This window comes from Caenorhabditis elegans, chromosome II (genome assembly GCF_000002985.6).
Source record: "Caenorhabditis elegans chromosome II".
In the NCBI taxonomy this organism is placed as follows: Eukaryota; Metazoa; Nematoda; class Chromadorea; order Rhabditida; family Rhabditidae; genus Caenorhabditis; species Caenorhabditis elegans.
In genome coordinates this window covers 12,758,943-12,782,210 of record NC_003280.10, presented here as the reverse complement: position 1 = coordinate 12,782,210, position 23,268 = coordinate 12,758,943, and the positions used below count along the sequence as shown (strand labels likewise).

Below are 23,268 nucleotides of genomic sequence, written 5' to 3'. Positions count from 1 at the left end.
CCGAGATAAGAATTTATGGCAAATCGGCAAATGGACAATTTGCCCTGATGTGTACCTTTTTGACCAAGTAGCAAGTAGAAGCTGAAAATTAAATTCCGGCAAGTCGGCAAATTGCCAAAATTGAAATTTCCGGCAAATTGGCAGAAATGCCATTTGCCGATGTGCCGAAAAATTTCGGCAAACTGCAGGTTTGCACAAATTTCTGGAAATTTCTGAATTTCAAAGTTTTGTAAAATCAGTAAATTCTATAAAAATATGTAGAGAAGTTCAAGTATTTCCGTCTTATTAAAAATCCCTCGAAAATGTTCCGGCAAATAACCAGGTATCAAGTAACCAGGTATTACAAACCCTTTAAAATATACCGACAAGTAGATATTCGGCAAACGTCAAATCGGCAAATTGCCGAAAATAAAAATTTCCGGCAAATCGGCAAATGGGCAATTTGCCCTGGTGTGTACCTTTTTGACCAAATAGCAAGGTGAGGCAATAGGTGTGCTCACGGAGCAATAGAACATTTCTTTCATTCAATTTACAAGAAAAAACATGAATTTCAAAAAAGTTCACAGCTGTTAGGCAACAGTTCCCCAGTTGGACTTTGCGTCGTTGATTGTCTCGTTGTCGTCAGCCGGACGCTCCTTCATCGGTGGTTCTGCAAAAAAAAAAGTAAGTGCCGACAAAATCCAGGTCCACGAACACAGTTCAGTAGACATCCATGGATCTATCGCGGCTCTGTTAGACTCCGCCCAAAAATTGCTAATATAGAACCCACCTTGGACTTCATTCTTGAGAAGACTATTAGCATCTCCAGCTCCTCCACTACCTCCGCCGGCACCGCCAGACTTGTTTGCCGATTTGGCTCCGCCCGGAGTTGGCCCACCGGGTTTTCCGTCGAGGTTACGTGGCTTCAGTTTTGCCGCTTCGTTCTTCTCTTTCTTGCACGAGACGAGAATCGACGCAAGCACGGTGATGGATATGAGGAGTTCAATGAGCATTTTTTTCAAATTGTCACGTGTTTGAGCGTATCCTGGAAATTGTCATTATTTCACAGATCGACTTTGCCGCAGTACTTCAAAAAGTTTTAAACAACCGAGTTTTGAACAATTGAGAAAACTAGGCCATCGATTGTTTAGCTAGGCCGCGCTGTAAATGCCCGCCGGCCGGAAAGCATACAACTCGGCCACCTATGTTTTTTTTTCAGCGGCCACCCAGCACATATATATATTTAAATGAACTCACACTTTGACAAAAATGGTTTACAACGCCGTCGGCCGGTTAGATTGTTCGAAATAAATTGAAAAATCGACTAGCGGGCCCTATGGGGCCCGCTAGTAGAGGTGGGGTTGGGGCGAGTCCGCTAGCTGGCGCGGATTCTCGGCTTCGCCTCGAACGTGCGATTGGCAATGTTTTGGGTCTCGCACCGTAGGCCTGCGGCCTGCGTTGCTTCCTCTAACAGATTAGGTAGCTGTCGCAGGTTCTCGGCTTCGCCTCGAACCTGTGTGTTTGTTTTTACTGTTTTAAAAATATTTATTGTCTCCCTGCAGTACACAATTTTGATTCTGACCCGGCAGTAAAAGCAGGCTGGCATAGAAGGCCTTCGGCCTGCTCTGCCTGTAATTTAGATTCAGAGCGCCTGCGGCGCTCTGACCCGGCAGTGAAAGCCTACTGGCATAGCAGGCCTTCGGCCTGCTCTGCCTATAATTTAGGTTAAGAGCGCCTACGGCGCTCTGTCCCCGCGAAGAAAGCAGACCTCAAAATTAAAAAATGTTTTATTTTAAAATTAAAAAGGATTTTTTTATTATAAAATAAATAAAAAATTTAATGCATTTTTATTTGAAAATTAAAATAATAATTTTCAACCCCTCAATTACAATAAATGAACAGTCTCAAATACATTACCTCCTTTGTTGCAGGAAGAAAGGTGGATATTATAGACTGTTTTACAGCCCATTGGGGACCTCTTACAAAAACAAATGTGGCGATATCTATTGTTCTTCTATTAAGAGATATGTCGTAAAATATACATATCTGATCCTGTAACAGTAATTAGAGACCATATTACAGCCACCCTATGCCTGAGAGGGAGGAGGCAAGAGAAAGGGGTGGAAAGAGGGGGGCGGGCGGGCATTGCTGAAACTTGAAAGCGCCGTAACTCAGCTCATAATAGGAATTGAAAAAAGAAAAATATATATTTGAAATCAGCGTTAAAAGGAGAATATGATAGCATTTGAAAATTTAAAAATTGTTCAAGAATGAACTTTTCAGCTTCCTGAGCAAGGCTTGAAGCCTACAACTTCAGGAACGCGGCTCGAGGAACTCATGACCAAAAACTTTTGGTTTGTCTCGCTGCTCATAGCAAAAATAATAAGATTTATGACATAATATTCACATTTCAGTGAAAAACTGGTCCAGGAAAAGAGGGAAATTGAAATTTCGAGGTCAAAAATTAAATAAACTAAAATTGTTGAAAATGATCGTAGAGAGCTGTGCTTTCAGCTTGCATTCGGTATTTATGTACTAATTACGAATTTAACATAAAATCCCATTCGGTAGTGGAAAATTTTTTATTTTTCCAGCAAAAACATCATTATTTTGAGAAAATCATGAAATTAGCGATTTCTGAAGTTATTTTTGACTTTTTTGTAAAAAAAAGTATATTTTTGAAGAGTAAATTTCCTGAAAAATACGTTTTTCAAAAAATTTACCCGAAAAAGTGCCAAACTGAACGACTTATAGGCGAAAGAATCTCAAAAATCACTAATTTGCACACCAAAAACGTAAGGAGGAATGCGCACAATTTCATTGAAAAATCGTCATTTTGTGCTTTTTTCAAAACTTTCCGGTCAGATAATCAGAAAACTATTTAGAAAAACGGATTCTACGTTAAAATTTACATTTGATAGTGTAAAACAAAACAAAAATATGAACGTTAAACATGTTTTCAACGCAATTTTCGAAATTCCGGGATTTTTCGAGTCCGATTTTCAAATCATCATAACTCAGTTCAAAATAGATGAAATTGCAAAAACTAAAAATTTTTAACAATCCCAGATATACAGTTACCTTCTGAAAAACATTTTATACTATGACCTCTAAACGTGTGCAAAAAAAGCGACACGACACGCGAAAAAAGTGATTTTTTCGTGTTTCATCAAAAATTTCTCTTAAAAGATAGAATCAAATCAAATAATCATTTAGATACAAAGATAGAACAGACGATTCTCTATTTCCTACAAAAAAGAAAATTGAAAAATGTGCAGGTATAGCAAAGTTAGACACGAAAGTGCACACCCAACTTTTTTAATTTTTTGTGACACTTTGTGCGCAAAAAGTGACGACCCTTGCACATTCCATATTTAACATAGGAAGAAGGCAGACTAGCGCGGCAGAGCCGCGCCAGCCCTTCGGGAATGGGGATGCCCGAAAAGGTAGCTGGCGCAGGTTCTCGGCTTTGCCTCGAACCTGTGTTGGGGTTATTCGAGATCTCCTTGAAATTTGGGATCGATTGCTCAAAGAACGAAGTCTCTGCGATGGTTTTGAGCTGAGATATGAGCGATTGAAGTTAGTGGAGGTGTGGGCTCGCGGAGCAGGAAGGTGCGGGGAGGGCGCAGCCGCGGCAAGGTCCTTCGCAGGTGTCGGCTGCTGTAAAAGTGGAGAGGCGCGCACGGAGAGTGTGAGGCGGCGCGCGCGCAATGGCCAAGTGGTTGAGGGCTGGTCTGTGGTCCATTCGATGGGTGCCCTCTGGGTTCGACCCCTCACAGGCTAAAACATTTTTGTATGTTTTCTGCTTGCACTTAATGATTGAGTCGTACTGTTTTTACTGTTTTAAAAATATTTATTGTCTCCCTGCAGTACACAATTTAGATTTAGAGCGCCTGCGGCGCTCTGACCCGGCAGTTAAAGCCTACTGCTATAGCAGGCCTTCGGCCTGCTCTGCCTATAATTTAGATTCTTGCAGGAAGAAAGGTGGATATTATAGACTGTTTTACAGCCCATTGGGTCCTTTTACCAAAACAAATGTGGCGATGTCTATTGTTCTTCTATCCAGAGATATGTCGTAAAATATACATATCTGATCCTGTAACAGTAATTAGAGACCATATTTACAGCCTCCCTATGCATCGCTGGAGACTCTGTGGAGAGGATGGAGGAAAGAGGGGGGCGGGCGGGCATTGCTGAAACTTGAAAGCGCCGTAACTCCGCTCATAATAGGAATTGAAAAAAGAAAAGTATATATTTGAAATCAGCGTTAAAAGGAGAATATGATAGCATTTGAAAATTTAAAAATTGTTCAAGAATGAACTTTTCAGCTTCCTGAGCAAGGCTTGAAGCCTACAACTTCAGGAACGCGGCTCGAGGAACTCATGACCAAAAACTTTTGGTTTGTCTCGCTTCTCATAGCAAAAATAATAAGATTTATGGCATAAAATTCACATTTCAGTAAAAAACTGGTCCAGGAAAAGAGGGAAACTGAAAATTCGAGGTCAAAAATTAAATAAACTAAAATCGTGGAAAATGGTCGTAGAGAGCTGTGCTTTCAGCTTGCATTCGGTATTTATGTACTAATTACGAATTTAACATAAAATCCCATTCGGTAGTGGAAAATTTTTTATTTTTCCAGCAAAAACCTCATTTTTTTGACAACATTTTTTCTGGCTCGATTTTCAGAATGAAAAAATAACTTTTTTGGAATAAATTTTACTTTAAAATGTAGCCAGAAGCTTACTCTACAATACTTTCACCTCAAAACCCAAGATTTGTGAAAGAGAACAGCGCACGAAGCGGTGATTTGAAGATTGCGCCCAAAAAAGGGGGGGGGGGACATGCAATTTTCGATTTCACACTAAAGAGCCCACTTCTATAGCTTAAAGGGGTCGTAGAATTTTTTCAAAATACACGTTAAAAAGAGCTCGTCGAGTTGTATACACCCCTAAAAAATCGTGAAATAATCTCAAATATTCGAATTTTCCTTCAATTAAAACCACCAGAAAATGAGGAAAAATAGCGATTTTTGAGTTTCACTCAAAATATCTCGGCTCAATGAGCTCCTATTGAGATACGGTAAAATATAAGTTGCAGTTGAGAGATATTTTAAGCGATTAAAAAAAAAGAACTCGAATTTTCATCCATCCAGCGCCGAGCTATAAGCCGTGACAACAATCACGCATGGTTTTGGAAAAAAAGTCGCCGCTTTTTTTGACATCGCATGTCAAAAGTTTTTTCAAAAACACCTACCCGTGGCACACACGCGATTTAAGAGAGGAAAATGCAGATAAGACTAATTTTTATCAATATTTCTTTTGCTGCGACGTGAATATTAAAACAAATTATATATTTTTTTAAATTTACGTTTTGGATTTTAATTTCCAATTTTTTTCGGAAAAGTTCTAGGGAAAATTGGGAAAAAAATTGTTTTTTTTAAACATTTTTGCCAATAATTGGGCGGAGCTTAAGTTTAACGAATTCGAAAAATTCAACATTTACAGAAAAAAAAACTTACAACCTGACAAAATGACGGAATTCGAACTTCGTTCAATTTCAAAATAATTGACTTGTTTCTTTTTTCCCAACATAAATTTTCACGTTTTTTGAACCAAAAAACATTATTTCTTTTACGCCAAAATCAGGTTCCGTGAACTTTTTTTTTTAATTTTAGAACTTTTACAAGAAATGACACATGGGGTGTCCGGCAGTCCTAACACAGTTTGATCTACAAAAAATGCGGGATTTTTTTCTCAGAAAAATTGTAACGTCAGCACGCTCTTAACCCTGCGAAATCAGTTGAGAACTCTGCGTCTCTTCTCCCGCATTTTTTGTAGATCTACGCAGATCAAGCCGAAATGAGACACTCTGACACCACGTGATAATATTGGATTAAACAATCCGAATAATAGTGCGAATTGGTTGATGGGGACGAGAGAGCGTAGCCTTTCGGCTATATAGTAGGCTCTGTGCAAGAAGTGAATGAAAGTGAATGTGGATGCGTGAGAATGAGAATGATGACAAAAGGTGATTGCGAAATAGTAAAGGAAGACGAATGAGTAAGTGGCGGGTAGATCAAACGGGTAGATCAATAATAACTATCTCGGCAATTCGGCGCCACTTTTAAACCAACTTTGGCCACTTTCTAACTGCCATTAGATATCAGCCACTTTCCAACCAACTTTCGCCAACTTTTGCCACATTTGTAAATGGAAGTGGCTCAAGTTGGTTGAGCAGTGGCGCCGATTTACCGAGTAGACGAGCGCACGTGCTCGCTGGCTGTCTCGAAATTCACGTTTTCTCGCGGACGAGAAAACTTGAGAAATGTGAGAAAATGGCCTAGAAAATCCTGGAAGAGGAGAATTCCTCGTCCACAGCCAAAATAGCGTGTGAAAGAAGAGACGCAGACGGCAAAACGGTTTTTCTTGGCGTTTTTCACGTCCAGAGAAAAAAGTAGTATCTGCGTCTCTCACGCCCAATGGATAGCGAGAGTTGGCGCCAACGTGAATTCTCAATGAGGCGCATTTGCTTCAAAATTATGCAAAAGGACAGCCAGCGACCACGTGCGAGCGCTCTCGTGGTTGCTACAGCTACCGCGGTGGATCCGCGACACACAAAAACTATTACGGAGCCATCAGATCATGAAAATACGTTATATAGCTAGTATTTTTTTTCAATTATGTCTAAGCATTTTTACAGTTCATTCAATTTACAAGAAAAAACATGAATTTCAAACAGTTCCCCAGTTGGACTTTACATCGTTGATTGTCTCGTTATCGTCAGCCGAACGCTCCTCCATCTTTACTTCTGCAAAAAAAAACATTTTTAAGCAGCCGACAAAATCGAGGTGAGCGAATGCAGACAAAATTCGACTATTGCAATCGAGTGCCATCCTGGTGGACACATCGGCGAAAAATATCGAAGGCCCGCACCCTAACATGGCTGATGTGGAACCCACCTTTGATTTCTCTTTTGAGAAGTCTATTAGCATCTCCAGATCCTCCACTACCTCCGCCGGAACCGCCAGACTTGTTAACCAAGTTGGCTCCAGCCGGAGCCGGTGCTCCACTGGATTTTCGATCGAAGCCACGTGGCTTCAGTTTTGCCGCTTCGTTCTTCTCTTTCTTGCACGAGACGAGAATCGACGCGAGCACGGTGATGGATATGAGGAGTTCAATAAGCATTTTTTCAAATTGTCACGTGTTTGAGCGTATCCTGGAAATTGTCATTATTTCACAGATCGACTTTTCCGCACAGGTCCGGAAAATTGAAAACTAGGATCTTTTTCTCTCAAGATTTCGATCGAAAAATCTCTAAAAAGTCTGTCAATCGCAGGCCCGAGTTTTGAACGATTGAGAAAACTAGGCCATCGATTGTTTCGCTAGGCCGCGCTGTAAATGCCCGCCGGCAGGAAAGCATAAAACTAGGCCACCTATGTTTTTTTTCTAGCGGCCACCCAGCACATATATATATATATATATTTAAATTAACTCACACTTTGATAAAAATGGTTTATAACGCCGTCGGTTAGATTGTTCGAAATAACTAATTTTTGGCTAATTTTTATCGATTTTTTTTTCTGTTGCCCCTTGTACATTAAAACACATTATATTTTTTAAAAAAGGTTCACGTCTTGGATTTTAATTCCCAATTTTTTCCGGAAAATTTGCAGAGAAGATTGAAAAAAAAAATTTTTTTTTGAGATTTTGTGCCAATAAGTGGGGGGAGCTTAAGTTAAGGAGCTTAAATTCGAAATACTATTTATCTAATTTCGAATAAACAAACAAACAAATTTTTTTTTTGTGATTTTTTGAAATTTTCCGGCTCCATGAACATTTATTTATTTCATAAATAATAACTTTTACAATAAAAAAATGACAGGAAGTAAATAACATAGGACATTTTTATATTAGACAATTTTTCTGTTGCAAAAAAAAAATAGAAACGCGTGGAATTCAGGGGGGTGGGGAAGAAAAAAAAATCAATAAATTAAGGCAGATGAAAATATACAAAAAAAACGGGGAAATTGGGTGAAAAATAATTAAAAATGGATTTCTAATTCGTTAAAAAATGCAATTTTCTTGGGGAGAGGACAAATACAAAACAAAAAAATTCCGGAATTTTCAAAACATAAATTGCAAATTCACAGAACTCAGCAATATATTTAGTTAAACTGAAGCAAAAGATGTTTGGAAAAAATTTTAAATTTCCGAAAAATTCAAAAAATTGAAAAAAAAAAATTGTTGAATTAAGAAAAATTAAATTTTGTTTTCTTAAAAAAATACAGGAAAATAATTATTTTTGTATTAAATAACTATTTAAAAAATTCCAAAAATCCGCTCAATTTTCTGCATTTTTTTTCAGAAAAACAGGAATTTTACCAGTTTTTTTTGGGAAAAAAATGCTCAGAATTTCCAAAACAGGAAAAAATCAAGAAAATAGGAAATTTCAATGTTACTCAAAAAATGATTTTTAAAGTTTTATTGAATTTTTTTCCACAAAATGTGCTCAATTTTTGCTGGAAAAACAGGAAAATGATTATTTTTGTATTAAATAACTATTTGAAAAATTCAAAAAAAAAATCAGCTAAATTTTGTCCAATTTTTTTCCAGAAAAACTGGAATGTTACCATGTTTTTTTGGAATTTTTTTTTCAAAACTTCCAAAAACAGTAAAAATAAAGAAATTTGATTTTTTAAAGAATTATTTTTCCACAAAATGTGCTCAGTTCCCTCCAAATTTCTAGAAAAACTGGAATTTTACAAGTTTTTTTTTTTTTGGAAAAAGATCTTGCTGAAATTTAATTAATTAACAAAATAAGAAACGAATTATCTCAGAAAATTGATTTTTTAAAGAATTTTTTCCATAAAATGAGCTCAATTTTCTCCAATTTTTCAGAAAAAAAATTCACAAAATTTCCAAAAACAGCAACAAAAAAATTAAGAAAATTGGAAATTTCCAAATTTCCAAAAACAGCAAAAAAAAAATAATTTTTTCACAAAATGTGCTCTCAATTTCCTCCAGTAGATGAAGCTGCTGCAGCTGGTGGTGGTGGTGGTCCATCCTTTTGCCAATAATTATTCCATTGTTGCATCAAATGTGGATTATTGTAGTATTGCGAATAGTACTGCCAATATTGATTATTTTGGCCTCCACTTCCGCCTCCAGAACCACCATTTCCAGATGGTGGGGGTCGTTGATTAAAATTCGAAAATTGCGAATTTCCGGGTCCTCCGCTGCCGCCGCCGCCACCGCTGTTACCGTAACCGTAACCGTAGTTGCCACTGCCGCCACCACCGCCGGATCCTCGCTCGGATGGCTTTCCAGACTGAAATAAAATTAATTAGGTGACTTTTTGAGAAAAAATAGAAAATTTTTTTGAAAATTCAAATTTTAAAAAGGGTTTTATAAGGAAAATTTAAGAATATTTTTTCTTAAAAAAAAAAGCAATTTTTGCCAAAAAAATTGGTTTATTTCAGTTTTTTCTGAATTTTTCGGTTTTCAACAAAAAAACTGAAATTTCCAGCTTTCCGGAAAATTGGCAAATTACCGGAATTGAAATTTCCGGAAAATTGCAGGAATTGAAATTTCGGGCAAGTAGGTAAATTGCCGGAATTGAAATTTTCGGCAAATTGGCAAATTACCGGAATTGAAATTTCTGGCAAAACGGAAAGCTGGAAATTTCAGTTGTTTTTTGTCAAAATCTGTGGTTTTTTTGGATTGAAAATTCAGGTTTAAACAGAAATTTTTAATGAATTTTTCAATGTCTAAATAATTTTTAGCATTTTTTTCTTGAAAATTCAAAATTTTCCCGATTTTCGAGTAAAAAATGAATTTTTTAGAGAAAAAACTCTACAAAGAAGCTGCAAAAATAGAATTTTTAGTAATAAAAAAATTCCTAAAATTCCTAAGCTATATTTTTGATTTAAAAAATTGAAACCAGTATAATTTTTTAGAAATTTTTTATTTTTTTAAAAATAATTATTAGTTAATTTTTTAAATTCCAGTGTGTAGCTTTTTCTCGAAATTTTTAAATTTTTTTTTTCGAAAAATTAAGTAAATTTGTGATTTTTTTAATCCAATTTTTTTTTGAATTTTTTGGAATTTTCATTCTAAAAAATTCTGAAATAAAAGTTTAATTAAATTAAATTAAATTAAATTAATTTAAAATTTAACGGGATTTTTGAAGAAATTTTTTTTTTTTTTTTTTAATCCATTTTGGGTGATTTTTTGGGCATTTTTTTCTTCATTTCACCGAAAAAACCACGAACATCTCCACTTTTTCCCCAACTGCATCGAACAATTTGTCCTCCAATATCTGCATTATTCATCTGTACAATCGCCCGTGCCGCTGATTCTTTAGTCTCAAATTTCACAAATGCGTATCCCTGAATTTTGAATGTTCGTACTTCGTTGATTGGTCCGAAACGGTCAAAAGCTCGGCGAATTTCGTCTTCTGCAAAAAAAAAATAATTAATTTGGAGGATTTGTGGTGAATTTTTGGGGAATTTTTTCGACGGAAATTCTAGCAGCAAAAGTGCGGCAAATTTTTTGTCGACAAATTCGGCAAATCGGCAAATTGCCGGTTTGCCGAAATTTTTTTCAGTTCCGGTAATTTGCCGGTTTGCCGGAAATTTCAATTCCGGCAATTTTCCGATTTCCGGTTTGCCGGAAATTTTCAATTCCGGCAATTTTCCGGTTTGCCGATCTTCTAGAATACCTAGATTCCGGCAATTTTTCGATTTGCCGGAAATTTTCAATTCCGGCAATTTTTTCGATTTGACGCAAATTTTCAATTCCGCAATTTGCCGATTTAGGAAAGTTTTTTTTGTAAATATGAATCGGGGTAAACGATTTCTTCCGACAAATCGGCAAATTTCCGGAATTAAAAATTTCTGGCAAATCGGCAATTTGTCAAAAACGAAAATATCCGACAAACCGGCAAACCGGCATGATGCCGGATCTGAAAATTTCCGATAAATCGGCAAATTACCGGAAATGTTTAATTCCGGCAAATCGGTAAACCGGCAAATAGCCGGAATTGAAAATTTCCGGCAAATCAACAAATTGCCGGAATTGAGACTTTCCAGAAAATCGGCAAACCGGCGAATTGTCGGATTTGAAATTTTCGGCAAATCGGCAATTTGCCGAAAAAGAAAATTTCCGGCGAATCGGAAAATTGCCGAAAATGAAAACTTTCGGCAAATCGGAAAATTGCCGGAATTGAAAATTTCCGGCAAATCGGCAAATTGCCGGAATTGAAAATTTGCGGCAAATCGGCAAATTTCCGGAATTGAAATTTTCCGGCAAATCGGCAAATTTCCGGAATTGAAAATTCCCGGCAAACCGGAAAATTGCCGGAATTGAAAATTTCCGGCAAATCGGCAAATTGCCGCAATTGAAAATTTCCGGCAAATCGGCAAATTTCCGGAATTGAAATTTTCCGGCAAACCGGAAAATTGCCGGAATTGAAAATTTCCGGCAAATCCAAAAATTGCCGGAATTGAAATTTGCCGATTTTTCGACTAAAAAAATTGCCAATTTTACCTAAATTTTTTTGATTTTTTTTTGTAATTTTTAACAAAAAAAATACGCAAATTTTAAGTTTTTTTTGAAAATTTTTTTGAAAATTTCTGAAAACGAACCCCCAAGATTGGCAATATTTCCGACATAAACCGATGTATTATCAGCAGCAGCTTGATTAAAAATCTCATCATAAGTCTTTTCCGATTGATTATGATAACGATCTCTTCCACCGCCACCTCCACCTCTTCTATCACCACGATCACCACCACGTTCACCATCTTCATCAGGCTTCCGGGTGGCCCAGTTTGTTCGAATAGTCCGTCGGCCAAGCCATGCTCCATTCATCTCATCTATAGCTCTTTCGGCATCTTCTCGACGGGGGTATGATACGAATCCGTAGCCTTTTCCCTTGTTCGTATTGTTATCTGCAAAAAAAAATATTTAAAAATTGGTTGAAATTTAGACATTTTAAGGGAAAAAAAACGAAAAAATAGGGCCCACCAATTAGCGTTTTGCTCCGCCCACTTCCCAACCAATCGGGTTGAGTGGGGGGGGGGGGGGGGGGGCGGAGTCGAAGACGCTGATTGGTCGTACAGTTTTCACTTTTTTTTTCGTTTTTCCTTAAAAAGGAGAGAAATTCAAAAAAATTCAAAAATTGAGATTAAAATTTGGAGAAATTCGGCAAATCGGCAAATTGCCGGAAATTTTTAATTCCGTCAGTTTTCCTATTTTCCGGCAATTTCAATTCCAACAATTTGCCGATTTGTCAAAATTTTTGAATTCCGGCAATTTTCCTATTTTCCGGCAATTTTTGGATTTGCCAGAAATTTTCAATTCCGGCAATTTGCATTTGCCGGAAATTTTCAATTCCGGAAAATTGCCGGTTTGCCGAAATTTTGAATTCCAGCAACTTGCCAATTTGCCGGAAATTTTCAATTCCGGCAATTTGCCAGAAGTTTTCAATTCCGACAATTTGCCGGTTTGCCGGAAATTTTGAATTCCAGCAACTTGCCGATTTGCCTATTTTCCAGAAGTTTTCAATTCCGGCAAATTGTCGGTTTGCCGGAAATTTAGAATTCCAGCAATTTGCCGATTTTCCAGAAGTTTTCAATTCCGGCAATATGCCGATTTGCCGGAAATTTCAATTCCGGCAATTTGTCGAACCAATTTTCTTTTAAAATGTTTTTTCCGTAATTTTCTATAATCAAATTAGTCGAAAAATATTGATTTTTCCAGAATTTTCAATTTTTTTTTCAAATTAAAAAAAATTACCGCGAATAATTTTCGCCTCAGAAACTTCTCCGAACTTAACAAAAGCTTCACGGAGCTTTGTCGAATCAATTTCGGAGCACAAATCGCCGACGAAAACGTGAAAATGTCGAGAAGTTTCGGGTTTTGAGCGGTTTTCGCCCGGCTCGCGGGGCTCGAATGCCCACGTTACGTGCATTTCCTGAAACATTTTTTTGAAATTCTGTTGCAATTAGTTTAATTTTCAGATTTTCCCGGATTTTCCCGGGATTTTTAAGCCAAAAATTTCACTTTTTCCAGCAGCTCCCGCCCGTTGTGGCTCTGTAAAGCCAGCGTAGCCTGATTATGATCGGAAAACTCCACGAAAGCGTACGGATCGTTGAGTCCCTGCAATATTTATCTGTTTAAGACCCGGAATTTCGATGAAAAATCACTTCAAAAATAATTTTTGCCTTCATAACGGCGCCAATTTGATTGAAAAGCGTCGCGAGAAACTCGTCGGTTATCGCCGGATCCAGATTTGCAACGAATCTGCAAGCATCGCGGGTTTTTTATTATATTTTTTAATCTTCTTGCGAAAAAAAAATCCTACAAAGTTCTCGGGTCCTCGGAGCCAGAAGCCAGCTGAAAACCCTCTCGTTCGGCGATTCTCGCGTGCACACGGGGATTGAAGCCGTCTCCGTCTTCGCCACCTCCCGTGTAGAACGAAGTGGCCATTTTTTACAAAACTTTGCTGAAAAACGCGAAAAACTCGATAAAAATCCGGTAAAAACAAATAAAAACCAAAAATTAAATAAATAAATTCAAATTGTGCCGTAGAGCGCGCTTGCAATGTTTCAAAAAAACTTGTTTTTTAAAAATCTATTTTTTCCCTTTCTTTTCAACTTTTTAATCTTAAATTTAGTTATTTTTATTTATTTAATAAAGTTTTAGCCATTACTATCATTTTTCAATAAAAATTGCGAAATTTCTTATCACAATTTCCGATATAAATTCACTTAAAATCGATGAATCATGATTAATCATCAGTTGTCCGGTGGAGCGCACTTGCATACCCTTATATTTGCATTGATTTCCTCATTTTAAGAACAATTTCTAATCAATTTTCAATGAATTATTTTGATTTTTATTGTTATTTAGTGCTTTTAGAAAATTTTCCCGCTCTGGAACTCTATTTTTCTCTCATTTCTCACCCAGAAATCAATATTTTATCGGCTGTTACGAAATATTCCACTTTTCAGATGGATTTCCTGTTCGGACGCCGCAAGACGCCAGCCGAGCTTCTTCGACAGAATCAGAGGGCTCTGAACAAGGTAAATTATTGAAAAAACTGAGAAAATGAACTGAAAATCATGAAAAATTCAAACTTTCAGGCCATCCGAGAGCTGGACCGCGAGAGAGCTCGTATGGAGGCTCAGGAGAAGAAGGTTATCGCGGATATCAAGAATATGGCAAAGAAGAATCAAATGGACTCTGTAAAAGTGATGGCCAAGGATCTGGTGCGAACTCGTCGTTATATCAAGAAATTTATCGTTATGAAGGCAAATATTCAGGTAAAATCACGGAAATTGAATTAAAATAAAACAAAAATCTCTAAATCTCTTCAGGCGGTCTCCCTGAAAGTTCAAACCCTGAAATCGCAAGATGCGATGGCGTCGGCGATGAAAGGAGTGACAAAAGCGATGCAATCGATGAATCGGCAGCTGAATCTTCCACAAATCCAGAAAATTATGATGGAATTCGAGAAACAGAGCGAAATCATGGATATGAAGGAGGAGGTGATGGGCGACGCGATCGATGATGCTCTTGGAGACGCCGGCGATGAGGAGGAGACCGATCAGATCGTTAATCAGGTAAAAAAGCGAGAAAAACGCGAATTTTGGCTTAAAAAACTCATCATATAAATGTTTTTTTTTCTCAGGTTCTCGACGAGTTAGGCATACAAATGGGCGAAGAAATGGCCGGGCTCCCGTCGGCGGCCGGTGGACTCAATGCTGGTGGAGAACGGATCGGCGGTCGCCAAGCTGTTGCAGCTGGAGGTAGCGGTGGAGCTCATCATGGAGCCGGTGGAGCCGGTGGTGGAAATGATGTTGACGATGATCTTCAGGCCCGTCTTGATCAGCTTAGAAGAGAATGATTCTGTTTCTGATTTTTCATTTCTTGTAAATTTATGTGTATTTATTCGATTTTTTCCTCAATTTTTCGCCGAAAAATCCACAAAAAAAATGTATGGCAAGCAATTTATTGTCGAGAAAGCACAGCATGGGAATCAATTTTTTTTTAATTCGAGAAAAATAATTTTAAGATAGTCTACACTGCAGTCGTAGTTGGGAAGAATCGGCGAATCGTCTCGTCTCTCTCGTATCTCTCCTTGATATGCACTATTTCTTCGAGTGGAGCCGCCGATGGTCTCGCCTGGAAAACAAATTTTGTTGGAAAATCGATAGTTTGAGGGGGGGGTGGTTACTGTACCTTGGAGCTGCTGCTGGACTTGTTGGGGGAATTTGTTCTGAAAATGGGAAAATTATCGATTTTTCGGAAGAATTTTTCTCCGGAATTAATGGGATTTCTAGCTTCCCTCATAAATTGAAATGGAAGAGTTTTCCGAACTAGGCCAATTTGGCTGGGGCATATCTGGGGTAGATTTACGGCGCGTTGCGTGTTGCGTCGCGGCTCGATTTTAGTTTTAAAACTAAATGATTGTCAATAGAGCGCGAAAAATTCAATGAGGAAGGCCAGAACCCCGTGGCCGGAATCAGAAAAATTTTAGAAAATATCGATTTTTCTTTGAAATTATCGATTAATTCATCGAAAAATATCGATTTTCTCACCTTCCAGACGGGCGTCTCTTTGGCGAAGACGGGCGGTGCGATTGTTGGTAGGCTCTGCAAAAAAATCGATAAAACTTCAATTTTCAGGTATAATTTACCGTTCTTTCTCTGGATTATTGTATGGAATGTGCACTTCAGATGGGGTATGTGGGGTACTGACACCACGTGATAGGTACCTTGACTTCTCCACCCTGTCGCTTGGCGTTTTTGAGATTCCTCGGGTGTAATGTAGCTCGGGGGTCTCCGAATTGCGGGGTAACCTGGATTTACTACTATAGGACTACTGTATAAAAAAAAACTTACGACTTTTCTGATGGGGTCACCGATTTGTGGGATCTATAAGACGACCGCTCGGATTGCTGATAGGCTCTGAAATTTGGATTACTGTAGGGTTACGGTAGGTTTTGCTACTGTACCTCTCTTTTTCAGGGTTATTGTAAGGAATGTGAATATCCGAGCACGGAGTTCTAGAAAAATTTGGTTTTTTTTTTAAATTTTTGGAAATCTACCCTACCTCTCCGACCTGGAATCCTGATTGCTAGGAGTCTTGGAAATTCCCCTGAAAAATTATCGAGGTTTGCCGAAAGCTCCCCGAGTTAAAAAAAAATTACCTGGTATACGGTAAGTCCTCCTCCCTAGCCTGATGATCCCCCGGAAATCGGTTCTGCTGACTTTTATCCGCGAATCTGGAATTTTCGATAATTTTATCAGCAACTGAGCTCGGCAGTTTCAATCACCTTCCATAATCCAGCTCCTCCGGGCTTTGGCGTTTTGCAATCGGGCTGAAAATTTTTTTTTTAATTTTTAGAAATTTCTCAAAGCCTACCGAGTATGTGTAGTTGTCACCGGGATACGGACCTCTGATGGGCTTCTGCAAAAAAAAACCGAGAAATTGTATGAACTAGTAGCTCGCCTAGGCCTAATCCTAAGCCTGTGCCTAAGCGTGAGCCTAACTCTAACTAGGGAACCCCGTAAATACTTGGTGGATGGCATCAACAAAAAGTATACTAATCGAAAGTTTATGTTAAGCCTGAGCCAGAGCCTAAATCTAAGCTTAAACCGAAGCCTAAGCCTAAGCCTAAGCCAAAACCAAAACCTAAGCCTCATCCTAAGCCCAAGCCCAAGCCTATGCCAAAGCCTAAGACTAAGCCTGAGACTAAGCCTGAGCCTTATCCTAAGCCTAAGCCTAAACCGAGGCCTACGCCTAAGCAGAAACCGAAGCTAAGAACGGATCGACCGTACCTTTCAGATCTATGAGACCTGCTTGGCGATCTCTGACCTTCCCGCTTCACATTGTATTCTCGAACACTCGGAGTCTTGGAGATCCCTCTGAAAAGTCTTTCTATACAAATGTGTGCCCAGATATTTTGTCACCTAGTATATGGAAGTTCAGGGGTCTCGGAATGAACATGATGACGATGGTGGTGACGTGGTTCGCTGCAAAAAAAATTATGATTAAAAATGTGCTACATATCACTTTTTACCTCCTGTCAATCGACCTGCGATGCTCACTGTGAGCTCTGGATATTGCTGATCCTCTGCTCGAAGGAACTCTGACGTTTGTCACGGTTTGATGATGTGGCATTTTTGGAAAAACGACATCCATATCGATTGATGACGTCTCCTCCACTACGTGGATCGGAATTGGACGCTCTGTGCTCACTGTAGAGGTGGTTTTGCCGAGGGATCTGGAACTGAATATATTTTGGAAGTGGTGCTGTAATGGGTACTGTAGGATTACTGTGGCTGTATAGTACTGTAGTGAGACTGTAGGGGTACTGTAAGGGAACTGTAGGGATACTGTAGGGGTACTGTAGGGGTACTGTAGGGGTACTGTATGGGGTACTAATGAAGTAGGGGTACTGTAAGGGGTACTGTAGGATAACTGTGGCTTCAGATTACTGTAGTGATATTGTAGGATTACTGTGGCTTTCGAGTACTGCAGTGATACTCTAGGGGTACTGTCGGGATAATAAAGGGTTATGGTAGGGTCACTGTAGGGGTACTGTAGGAGTACTGTGGGGATGCTTTAGGATCACTGTGGTTTTAGAGTAATATAGTGATACTGTAGGGCCACTGTAGGGGTACTGTAGGATTACTGTCGAAATAATAAAGGGGCATGGTAGGGTTACTGTAAAATAACTGTAAAGGTACTGTAGGATACTGTAGAGGTGCTGAGTGTCTACTATGGTTTTAGAGTACTGTAGTGACACTGTAGGGTCACTGTAGGGGTACCGTAGGATTACTGTCGGAATAATAAAGGGGTATGGTAGGGTTACTGTACAATAACTTTAGGGGTACTGTAGGAGTGATGTATGATTACTGTGGTTTTAGAGTACTGTAGGGGTACTAATGGATTACTGTCGGGATAATAAAGGGGTACATTAGGGTTACTGTATAATTACTTTAGGGGTACGGTAGGGGGACGGTAGGAGTACTGTAGGATTACTGTAGGGATACTGTAAGGGGTACTGTTGAAGTGCTAGAGGATTACTGTGGTTTTAGAGTACTGTAGTGATACTGTAGGATTACTGTCTTGATAATAACGGGGCACAATGTGGTTACTATATAATTACTGTAGGGGTACTGTAGGGATGTTGTATGACTACTGTGGCTCTATTGTACTGTAAGAGTACTGTAGAAAAACGAAAAACTAATGGATTACTGTAATTTCGGCAATGCCAAAATCTTATTCTATCTCAAAAATGTTTAAAATTTTCCGAAACCAAACAAACCGTTTACTATGCTCCGAAATTCTAGATTGCCTGAGCGATTGGCTCCGATGAAGTGGCACTTGCACAATTTCGTGCTCTTTTCTGAGAATAGAGGTTTGAGTTGGGAAGCGGCGGCTGGTTGTGGTGTGCTCCATCGTTTTCGGGTTTTCGCTTGAGGGAATTCTTGAAGTTGAAGTTTTTGGAATATTATCAGTGACTGACGACGGACTTGTGGAAACACTACGCGATAATATAGTGTCGGAGCGGGATGGGCGGAGCTTCGTTACTACACTGAAATTGGAGGTTTTTTTTTGAAGTTTTTAGTCAACAAGGACAGGTGACTCACATATTTTCGTTCTTCTCAATTTCAATTTCGTCCAACTTGTATGTAATTTCTACTGGAGGGTGTGGAGGCTTGAAGTAGACCTGGAAGTTTGTTCTTTTTTGAAAACCATTTTTAAAAAATTAAGAGGCACCACGGTTTCAAGATATGGTGGGATTCCGGATCTACGTTTTCCGGATCTACCACCGTAGATCCGGAAATCGTAGACTCGGAAATCATAGATCCGGAAATCGTAGATCCGGAAATCGTAGATCCGGAAATCATAGATCCGGAAATTGTAGATCCGGAAATCATAGATCCGGAAATCGTAGATCCGGAAATAATAGATCCGAAATCCCACCAGATCTTGAAACCGTGGTGCCTCAAAATTAGGACTCACATTAATCTTCAACTTATCGCAATTCTTCTTCTCCCGAACATCCTCTCTCCCCGGTGTGAACGGGCGCCCCGTAGTTGAATCCACGTAGACATCATGTGTGTACACATAACGTTCACGATCATCAAGATCCTTCGCTGGCTCGGAAGCTTCCGAAGACGACGAGGAATCGATGTGTCTCAAGTGACTGAGCTCGTTGTTATTCCGAATCGTCCTTTGGGAATCCGCCGAGGAGACTTGTCTAGGAATATTCCGATTTTCGTCCTTCTTCTGCATTTGCAAATACTCTTCGTACATTGGAGGCTTCTTTGGCAGGGCTCCGAGTGTCCTTGAAGAATCTGATGGGGACAGTGTGATACCCGAATGGTGCTGGTGACGTGGCGTGTTCTTTTCGGGTGTCGGAGGGATCACCTGGTAGGTTGGCACTGAAATTTAGCAGTTAAAGAGGAAAAAACTGAATAAACATACATTTTTGCTCCTTGAGCTCCGGCTCTTTCCGTAGTGGCTCGTAGTCTGGGGTGACCGATCGGTGTGTGTATTTCTGTAATATAACATATTTCTGTCTTACTTGTAGTTTGTAGTTTGTTGTTTGTAGTTTGTAGTTTGTATAGTTTAATCTACACTACAGTCAGCAACGAAACTTTGAGAGTTGTGATTTTTTACCATAAATTGTTCAGTTTTGCCACTTTTTAAAAGTTTTTGATGGGTTAAACCTAGATTTTCTGAATTCGGCATATATGAATTTCCCGTTTTCAACACAATTAGGCAATATTTTATTTTTGCCCAATTTTTTTCAGCCTGTCCTTTTTGTTCGTTTGACTGTCCTTTTTTGGGCAAAAAATTTTTTAAAAAACGAATTTAAACAAAACTACTGATAACTGAAAAAGGACAATTTTTAGGGTTCTGAGATCAATTTTGAGTCCTCTAACTACAAAATTAACCATGTTAGAGGAGTTTCAAAATTGTGAATTTTTGCCAAAAATTGCCCAATTTTGCCACTTTTCAATAGTTTTGATAAGATAAACCTAGATTTTCTGAATTAAGCATATATCCGCAAGAATTACCCGTTTTCAATAAATTTAGGCAAATATTTATTTTTGCCCAATTTTTTTCAGCCATCTAATGACTGTCCTTTATTTTACTAACAAAAAAAAAGCTTTAAAAAATTTGACCGTGTGGTAGAGTTTTGTAGATTGTAGTTTGTAGTTTGCTGTTTGTAGTTGGTAGTTTGTAGTTTATAGTTTGTAGTTTGTAGTTTGTAGTTGTAGTTTATAGTTTGTAGTTTATAGTTTGTAGTTTGTAGTTTATAAATCTTACCTCTACTTCGTGATAGTCGTACAGTTCAGTCATAACATCTGTGAATTGTGCAGAAGGGACACGAACAATTGGGTAGTTTTCTGGGGTCCATGTGTTTTCGCGGCTGGAAATTTGTTTCAAATTTTGGATTTTAATAGTATTCCAACACTCCAAAAATTTTCAGATTTTTCAAAAATTTGAGTCAAAGTTTTGGTAAAATTCCAAATGTTCTATGAATTCGGAAATTTTTTTGCCCCGATTTTCGTTTCTTTGTTTCTCAACTTTGACAGCTCGTATCTCAGTTCTTTTTGAAGATAATGAGTAATGGTAAACTACAAAAATATAGAAAAATAGTTGATAAACATTTTATCAGTTGTCAATTTTTTATACAAATTAGGAGAATTGAGATATAAGCTGTCAAAGTTCTCACATTTTTGGAAACATTTTTAAAAAACCTACTGCCTAATCAACGGAGGTGTATACTGTGGTGTTGCTCGGGGATTTTCTTTAAGAATATCCAAAATTTCTGGAGGAAGGTCTGAAGCTGGACCAATTGGAGTATGGGTTATTTCCTTGGTGTACAGCTCTGATACAGCATGGTAGGGCTCTCGATCCAGGGGTCTAGATGATGTAGATCGGGATCCTGAAAATTAGGGGCATAAAAAAATATTTGGACTGTATTAGGAATAAATATGGGAATATTTTTCTAAAATTTTGTAAAAAATCGAAGTTTCAGATTTTTAAAAAATATGCATATAATTTTAAATTGCGAAAAAGATCTTACTTTTAGCCTTTTACAATAAAATGTTTAATAGAATTTTCTGTACTTTTGAAAAAATAAATTTCAGTCGTTTCCAATTTTTTTCTGTTTTGAATTTTTTGTCCAATTTGTATATAAAAACTATTTTCAACAATTTCGATTTTTTAAAATTTTTTTCAGCATATTTTACAGTGTTTTTTGACAAATTTTGGAGAAACCTGAAAGTACTTACAATTAGTTTTAAGTCAAATTTTGAAATTTTGAAATTTTTAATTTTTAAAAAAACTCACGGTTATAACTATCATATCCACGGTTCATCTTTTTCAAAAAAACTATAAGCTCCTGAAAAAAAATAAAAAAAAAAAAATAAATAAATAAACGTACAAATTTTTTGCATAAAAAAGACCGCATAAGAAGAAAATTGGGGGGAAAATGTCAAGAAAGTGGGAGGAAATAGTGGAAGACAGGAGGGCATCAAGTTTCGAATTTCATATATATTCACATGCCAAAAAAAAATTGAGAAAAAAGTACATGATATATATTTTTTTAAAAAGGAGAAGACTTCTGAAAATCGGTTTTTTTCTAAATTTTTTAAAAAAATTAATTATTGGAAATTTTTTTCGAAATTTCAAAAAAGATTTTAAATATAGAAAATCTATTTTAAAAACTATTGTGGAAAAATAAATAAATAAATAATTTAGATGTTAAAATATCTTTAGAAAACAGATTCGTAGAGATCTTAGAAATTCCAGAAAAAAAATTTAAAAAACATTTGTTTGCAAATTTTTTAAAAATAAAAACAAACCCAATTTCAATGAATTTTCATACATTTTCTAATAAAACTTATAACATAAAACTACATAAAAAGTAATTTCAAACGAACATGCATACATTCCAAAAGTGCTCAAAGAGAGAGAGAAACATCCAGTGGGCTCGGCGAGCCCGCCGAGAGTAGGATCATCCTCTCCGCCCCGGGTGCCGCTAATTCCGAAAATCTGTTGGTTCTTCTTTATATATGTATATGTGTATACTAGTAGTCACCGTGTGCAGCATATATGTGTGCAAAAATTTCATTTTGAATTGAAAAAAAATCCAAAAAAAATATGTGGGGCTCCTGTGAGCGCTGAGATTTTTAGTAAACATAAATGTTTTTTTTTTCGAATTTTTTTTTGGGAAATTGCATTTTTTTTTTGTTATGGAATATATAGAGCTTTTAGTCAACATAAATAGTTCTGAATTTGAAAAAAATTTCAAAAAAAAGTAGTTTTTCAAGTTTTTTTCCGACGTCCCTCATAAACTGAAATGGAAGAGTTTGCCGAACTAGGCCATTTTAGCTCGGCCATATCTGGGGTAGATTTACGGCGCGTTGCGTGTCGCGTCGCGGCTCGGTTTTAGTTGTAAAACTAAATGAAGTTGTCCGTGTGGAGTACATGACTTTCCCATGCGTTGTCCGGCGGGCGATTGTCAATGGAGCGCGAAAAATGCAATGAGGTAGGCCAGAACCCCGTGTGAATTTTTACAACAAAATAATACAGGAAATCTTTTTAAAAAAAGTGAGTTTAATCCCAAAAAACTACTATTTACACAGAAAAAAAAGATAGTTTCAATGACTGTTTTATTTGTTTTTTCGACAGCCCACCGCCAGAACATGTGTAAACGGACAAAAAAAAATTATTAGAAAATAGAGGGAAAACGAGGGATAAGGCTACTTTGAAGGTTTTTCCTGTAGGCGAAAAAATGGGTCAAACATGTGAGAGTGACAGGTACTTGAGATTTTTCAAATGAAGTGCCGACACTAAGATTTTTTGCCTCGAAGAGTAACAGCTTTGACTGTGAAATTTAGATTCAGAAGCACTGCTTATCCCTGAAAACTGGGTTTTCCATGAATTTATGGGAATGTGTCGGTTTTCACACAGAAATGAGGCTACAGTAACCTAAATTTAAAAAAAAATCAAAAAAAAATAAAATTTTTCAGTGTATTGATTACCAAATTCAGGTCTAAAAGCATTCTGAAAAATGAAATATCCGGCAAAGCGGCGAACCGGCAAATTGCCTGAATTGAAAATGTCCGGCAAAACGACAAATCGGCACATTGCCAGTTTACCGAATTTGCCGAAAATTTTTGGCATATTGTGAGAATTGAAAACTTCCGGCAGACCGGCAAATCGACGGAAATGAGAAGTTCCGGCAAATAGG

The 23,268-nt window shown here is 37.7% G+C and overlaps 5 protein-coding genes across 5 annotated transcripts; 1 reads left to right on the top strand and 4 right to left on the bottom strand.

Annotated features, from left to right (window-relative positions):
* Positions 1-505: 505 nt before the first annotated feature.
* On the bottom strand, positions 506-5,532 carry Y46G5A.34 (uncharacterized protein). The gene is made up of 3 exons (NM_001383974.1): positions 5,498-5,532; positions 770-1,024; positions 506-649 (listed from the first exon to the last, which is right to left on the bottom strand). The coding sequence occupies exons 2-3, from the start codon at positions 990-992 to the stop codon at positions 570-572; spliced, it is 303 nt and encodes a 100-aa protein (NP_001370170.1). The 5' UTR covers positions 993-1,024; positions 5,498-5,532; the 3' UTR covers positions 506-569.
* A 1,127-nt stretch (positions 5,533-6,659) lies between these two features.
* On the bottom strand, positions 6,660-7,509 carry Y46G5A.14 (uncharacterized protein). Its single transcript, NM_064318.6, has 3 exons — positions 7,475-7,509; positions 6,938-7,194; positions 6,660-6,786 (listed from the first exon to the last, which is right to left on the bottom strand). Exons 2-3 carry the CDS (start codon positions 7,161-7,163, stop codon positions 6,710-6,712), a joined length of 303 nt encoding a protein of 100 aa, NP_496719.1. The 5' UTR covers positions 7,164-7,194; positions 7,475-7,509; the 3' UTR covers positions 6,660-6,709.
* A 287-nt stretch (positions 7,510-7,796) lies between these two features.
* On the bottom strand, positions 7,797-13,525 carry tiar-2 (RRM domain-containing protein). Its single transcript, NM_064317.2, has 7 exons — positions 13,345-13,525; positions 13,187-13,283; positions 13,044-13,139; positions 12,777-12,954; positions 11,624-11,929; positions 10,250-10,434; positions 7,797-9,306 (listed from the first exon to the last, which is right to left on the bottom strand). Exons 1-7 carry the CDS (start codon positions 13,467-13,469, stop codon positions 8,989-8,991), a joined length of 1,305 nt encoding a protein of 434 aa, NP_496718.1. The 5' UTR covers positions 13,470-13,525; the 3' UTR covers positions 7,797-8,988.
* A 468-nt stretch (positions 13,526-13,993) lies between these two features.
* Positions 13,994-14,990, top strand: vps-2 (Charged multivesicular body protein 2a; the record flags this gene model as incomplete). Its single annotated transcript, NM_064316.7, has 4 exons — positions 13,994-14,065; positions 14,126-14,305; positions 14,360-14,605; positions 14,674-14,990. The coding sequence occupies 4 exons, from the start codon at positions 13,994-13,996 to the stop codon at positions 14,887-14,889; spliced, it is 714 nt and encodes a 237-aa protein (NP_496717.1). The 3' UTR covers positions 14,890-14,990.
* cnp-2 (Calcineurin-interacting protein 2) lies at positions 14,982-21,414 on the bottom strand. The gene is made up of 20 exons (NM_064314.8): positions 21,363-21,414; positions 20,772-20,955; positions 20,334-20,436; positions 19,485-19,557; positions 19,020-19,441; positions 18,644-18,723; positions 18,319-18,588; positions 17,068-17,271; positions 16,958-17,020; positions 16,826-16,912; positions 16,410-16,454; positions 16,321-16,365; positions 16,195-16,269; positions 16,098-16,142; positions 16,000-16,050; positions 15,887-15,952; positions 15,682-15,843; positions 15,584-15,637; positions 15,225-15,261; positions 14,982-15,167 (listed from the first exon to the last, which is right to left on the bottom strand). The coding sequence occupies exons 1-20, from the start codon at positions 21,388-21,390 to the stop codon at positions 15,063-15,065; spliced, it is 2,199 nt and encodes a 732-aa protein (NP_496715.3). The 5' UTR covers positions 21,391-21,414; the 3' UTR covers positions 14,982-15,062.
* Between the last annotated feature and the right edge of the window lie 1,854 nt (positions 21,415-23,268).

Bases quoted from the DNA above. Each gene is read 5' to 3' on its own strand.
- Y46G5A.34 (NM_001383974.1), bottom strand. From the start codon at position 992: ATGCTCATTGAACTCCTCATATCCATCACCGTGCTTGCGTCGATTCTC. The intron at 650-769 runs GTGGGTTCTATA...TTTTTTTTGCAG, and splicing joins TCTCAAGAATGAAGTCCAAG to AACCACCGATGAAGGAGCGT.
- Y46G5A.14 (NM_064318.6), bottom strand. From the start codon at position 7,163: ATGCTTATTGAACTCCTCATATCCATCACCGTGCTCGCGTCGATTCTC. The intron at 6,787-6,937 runs GTGGGTTCCACA...TTTTTTTTGCAG, and splicing joins TCTCAAAAGAGAAATCAAAG to AAGTAAAGATGGAGGAGCGT.
- tiar-2 (NM_064317.2), bottom strand. From the start codon at position 13,469: ATGGCCACTTCGTTCTACACGGGAGGTGGCGAAGACGGAGACGGCTTC. The intron at 10,435-11,623 runs GTTCGTTTTCAG...TTTTTTTTGCAG, and splicing joins AAATATTGCCAATCTTGGGG to AAGACGAAATTCGCCGAGCT. The intron at 9,307-10,249 runs GTTCGTGGTTTT...ATTTTATTTCAG, and splicing joins GTTGGGGAAAAAGTGGAGAT to TCTGGAAAGCCATCCGAGCG.
- cnp-2 (NM_064314.8), bottom strand. From the start codon at position 21,390: ATGAACCGTGGATATGATAGTTATAACC. The intron at 19,442-19,484 runs GTATGTTTATTC...GCTAAATTTCAG, and splicing joins GGAGCTCAAGGAGCAAAAAT to TGCCAACCTACCAGGTGATC. The intron at 16,913-16,957 runs GTGACAAAATAT...AAGACTTTTCAG, and splicing joins CCTGAACTTCCATATACTAG to AGGGATCTCCAAGACTCCGA.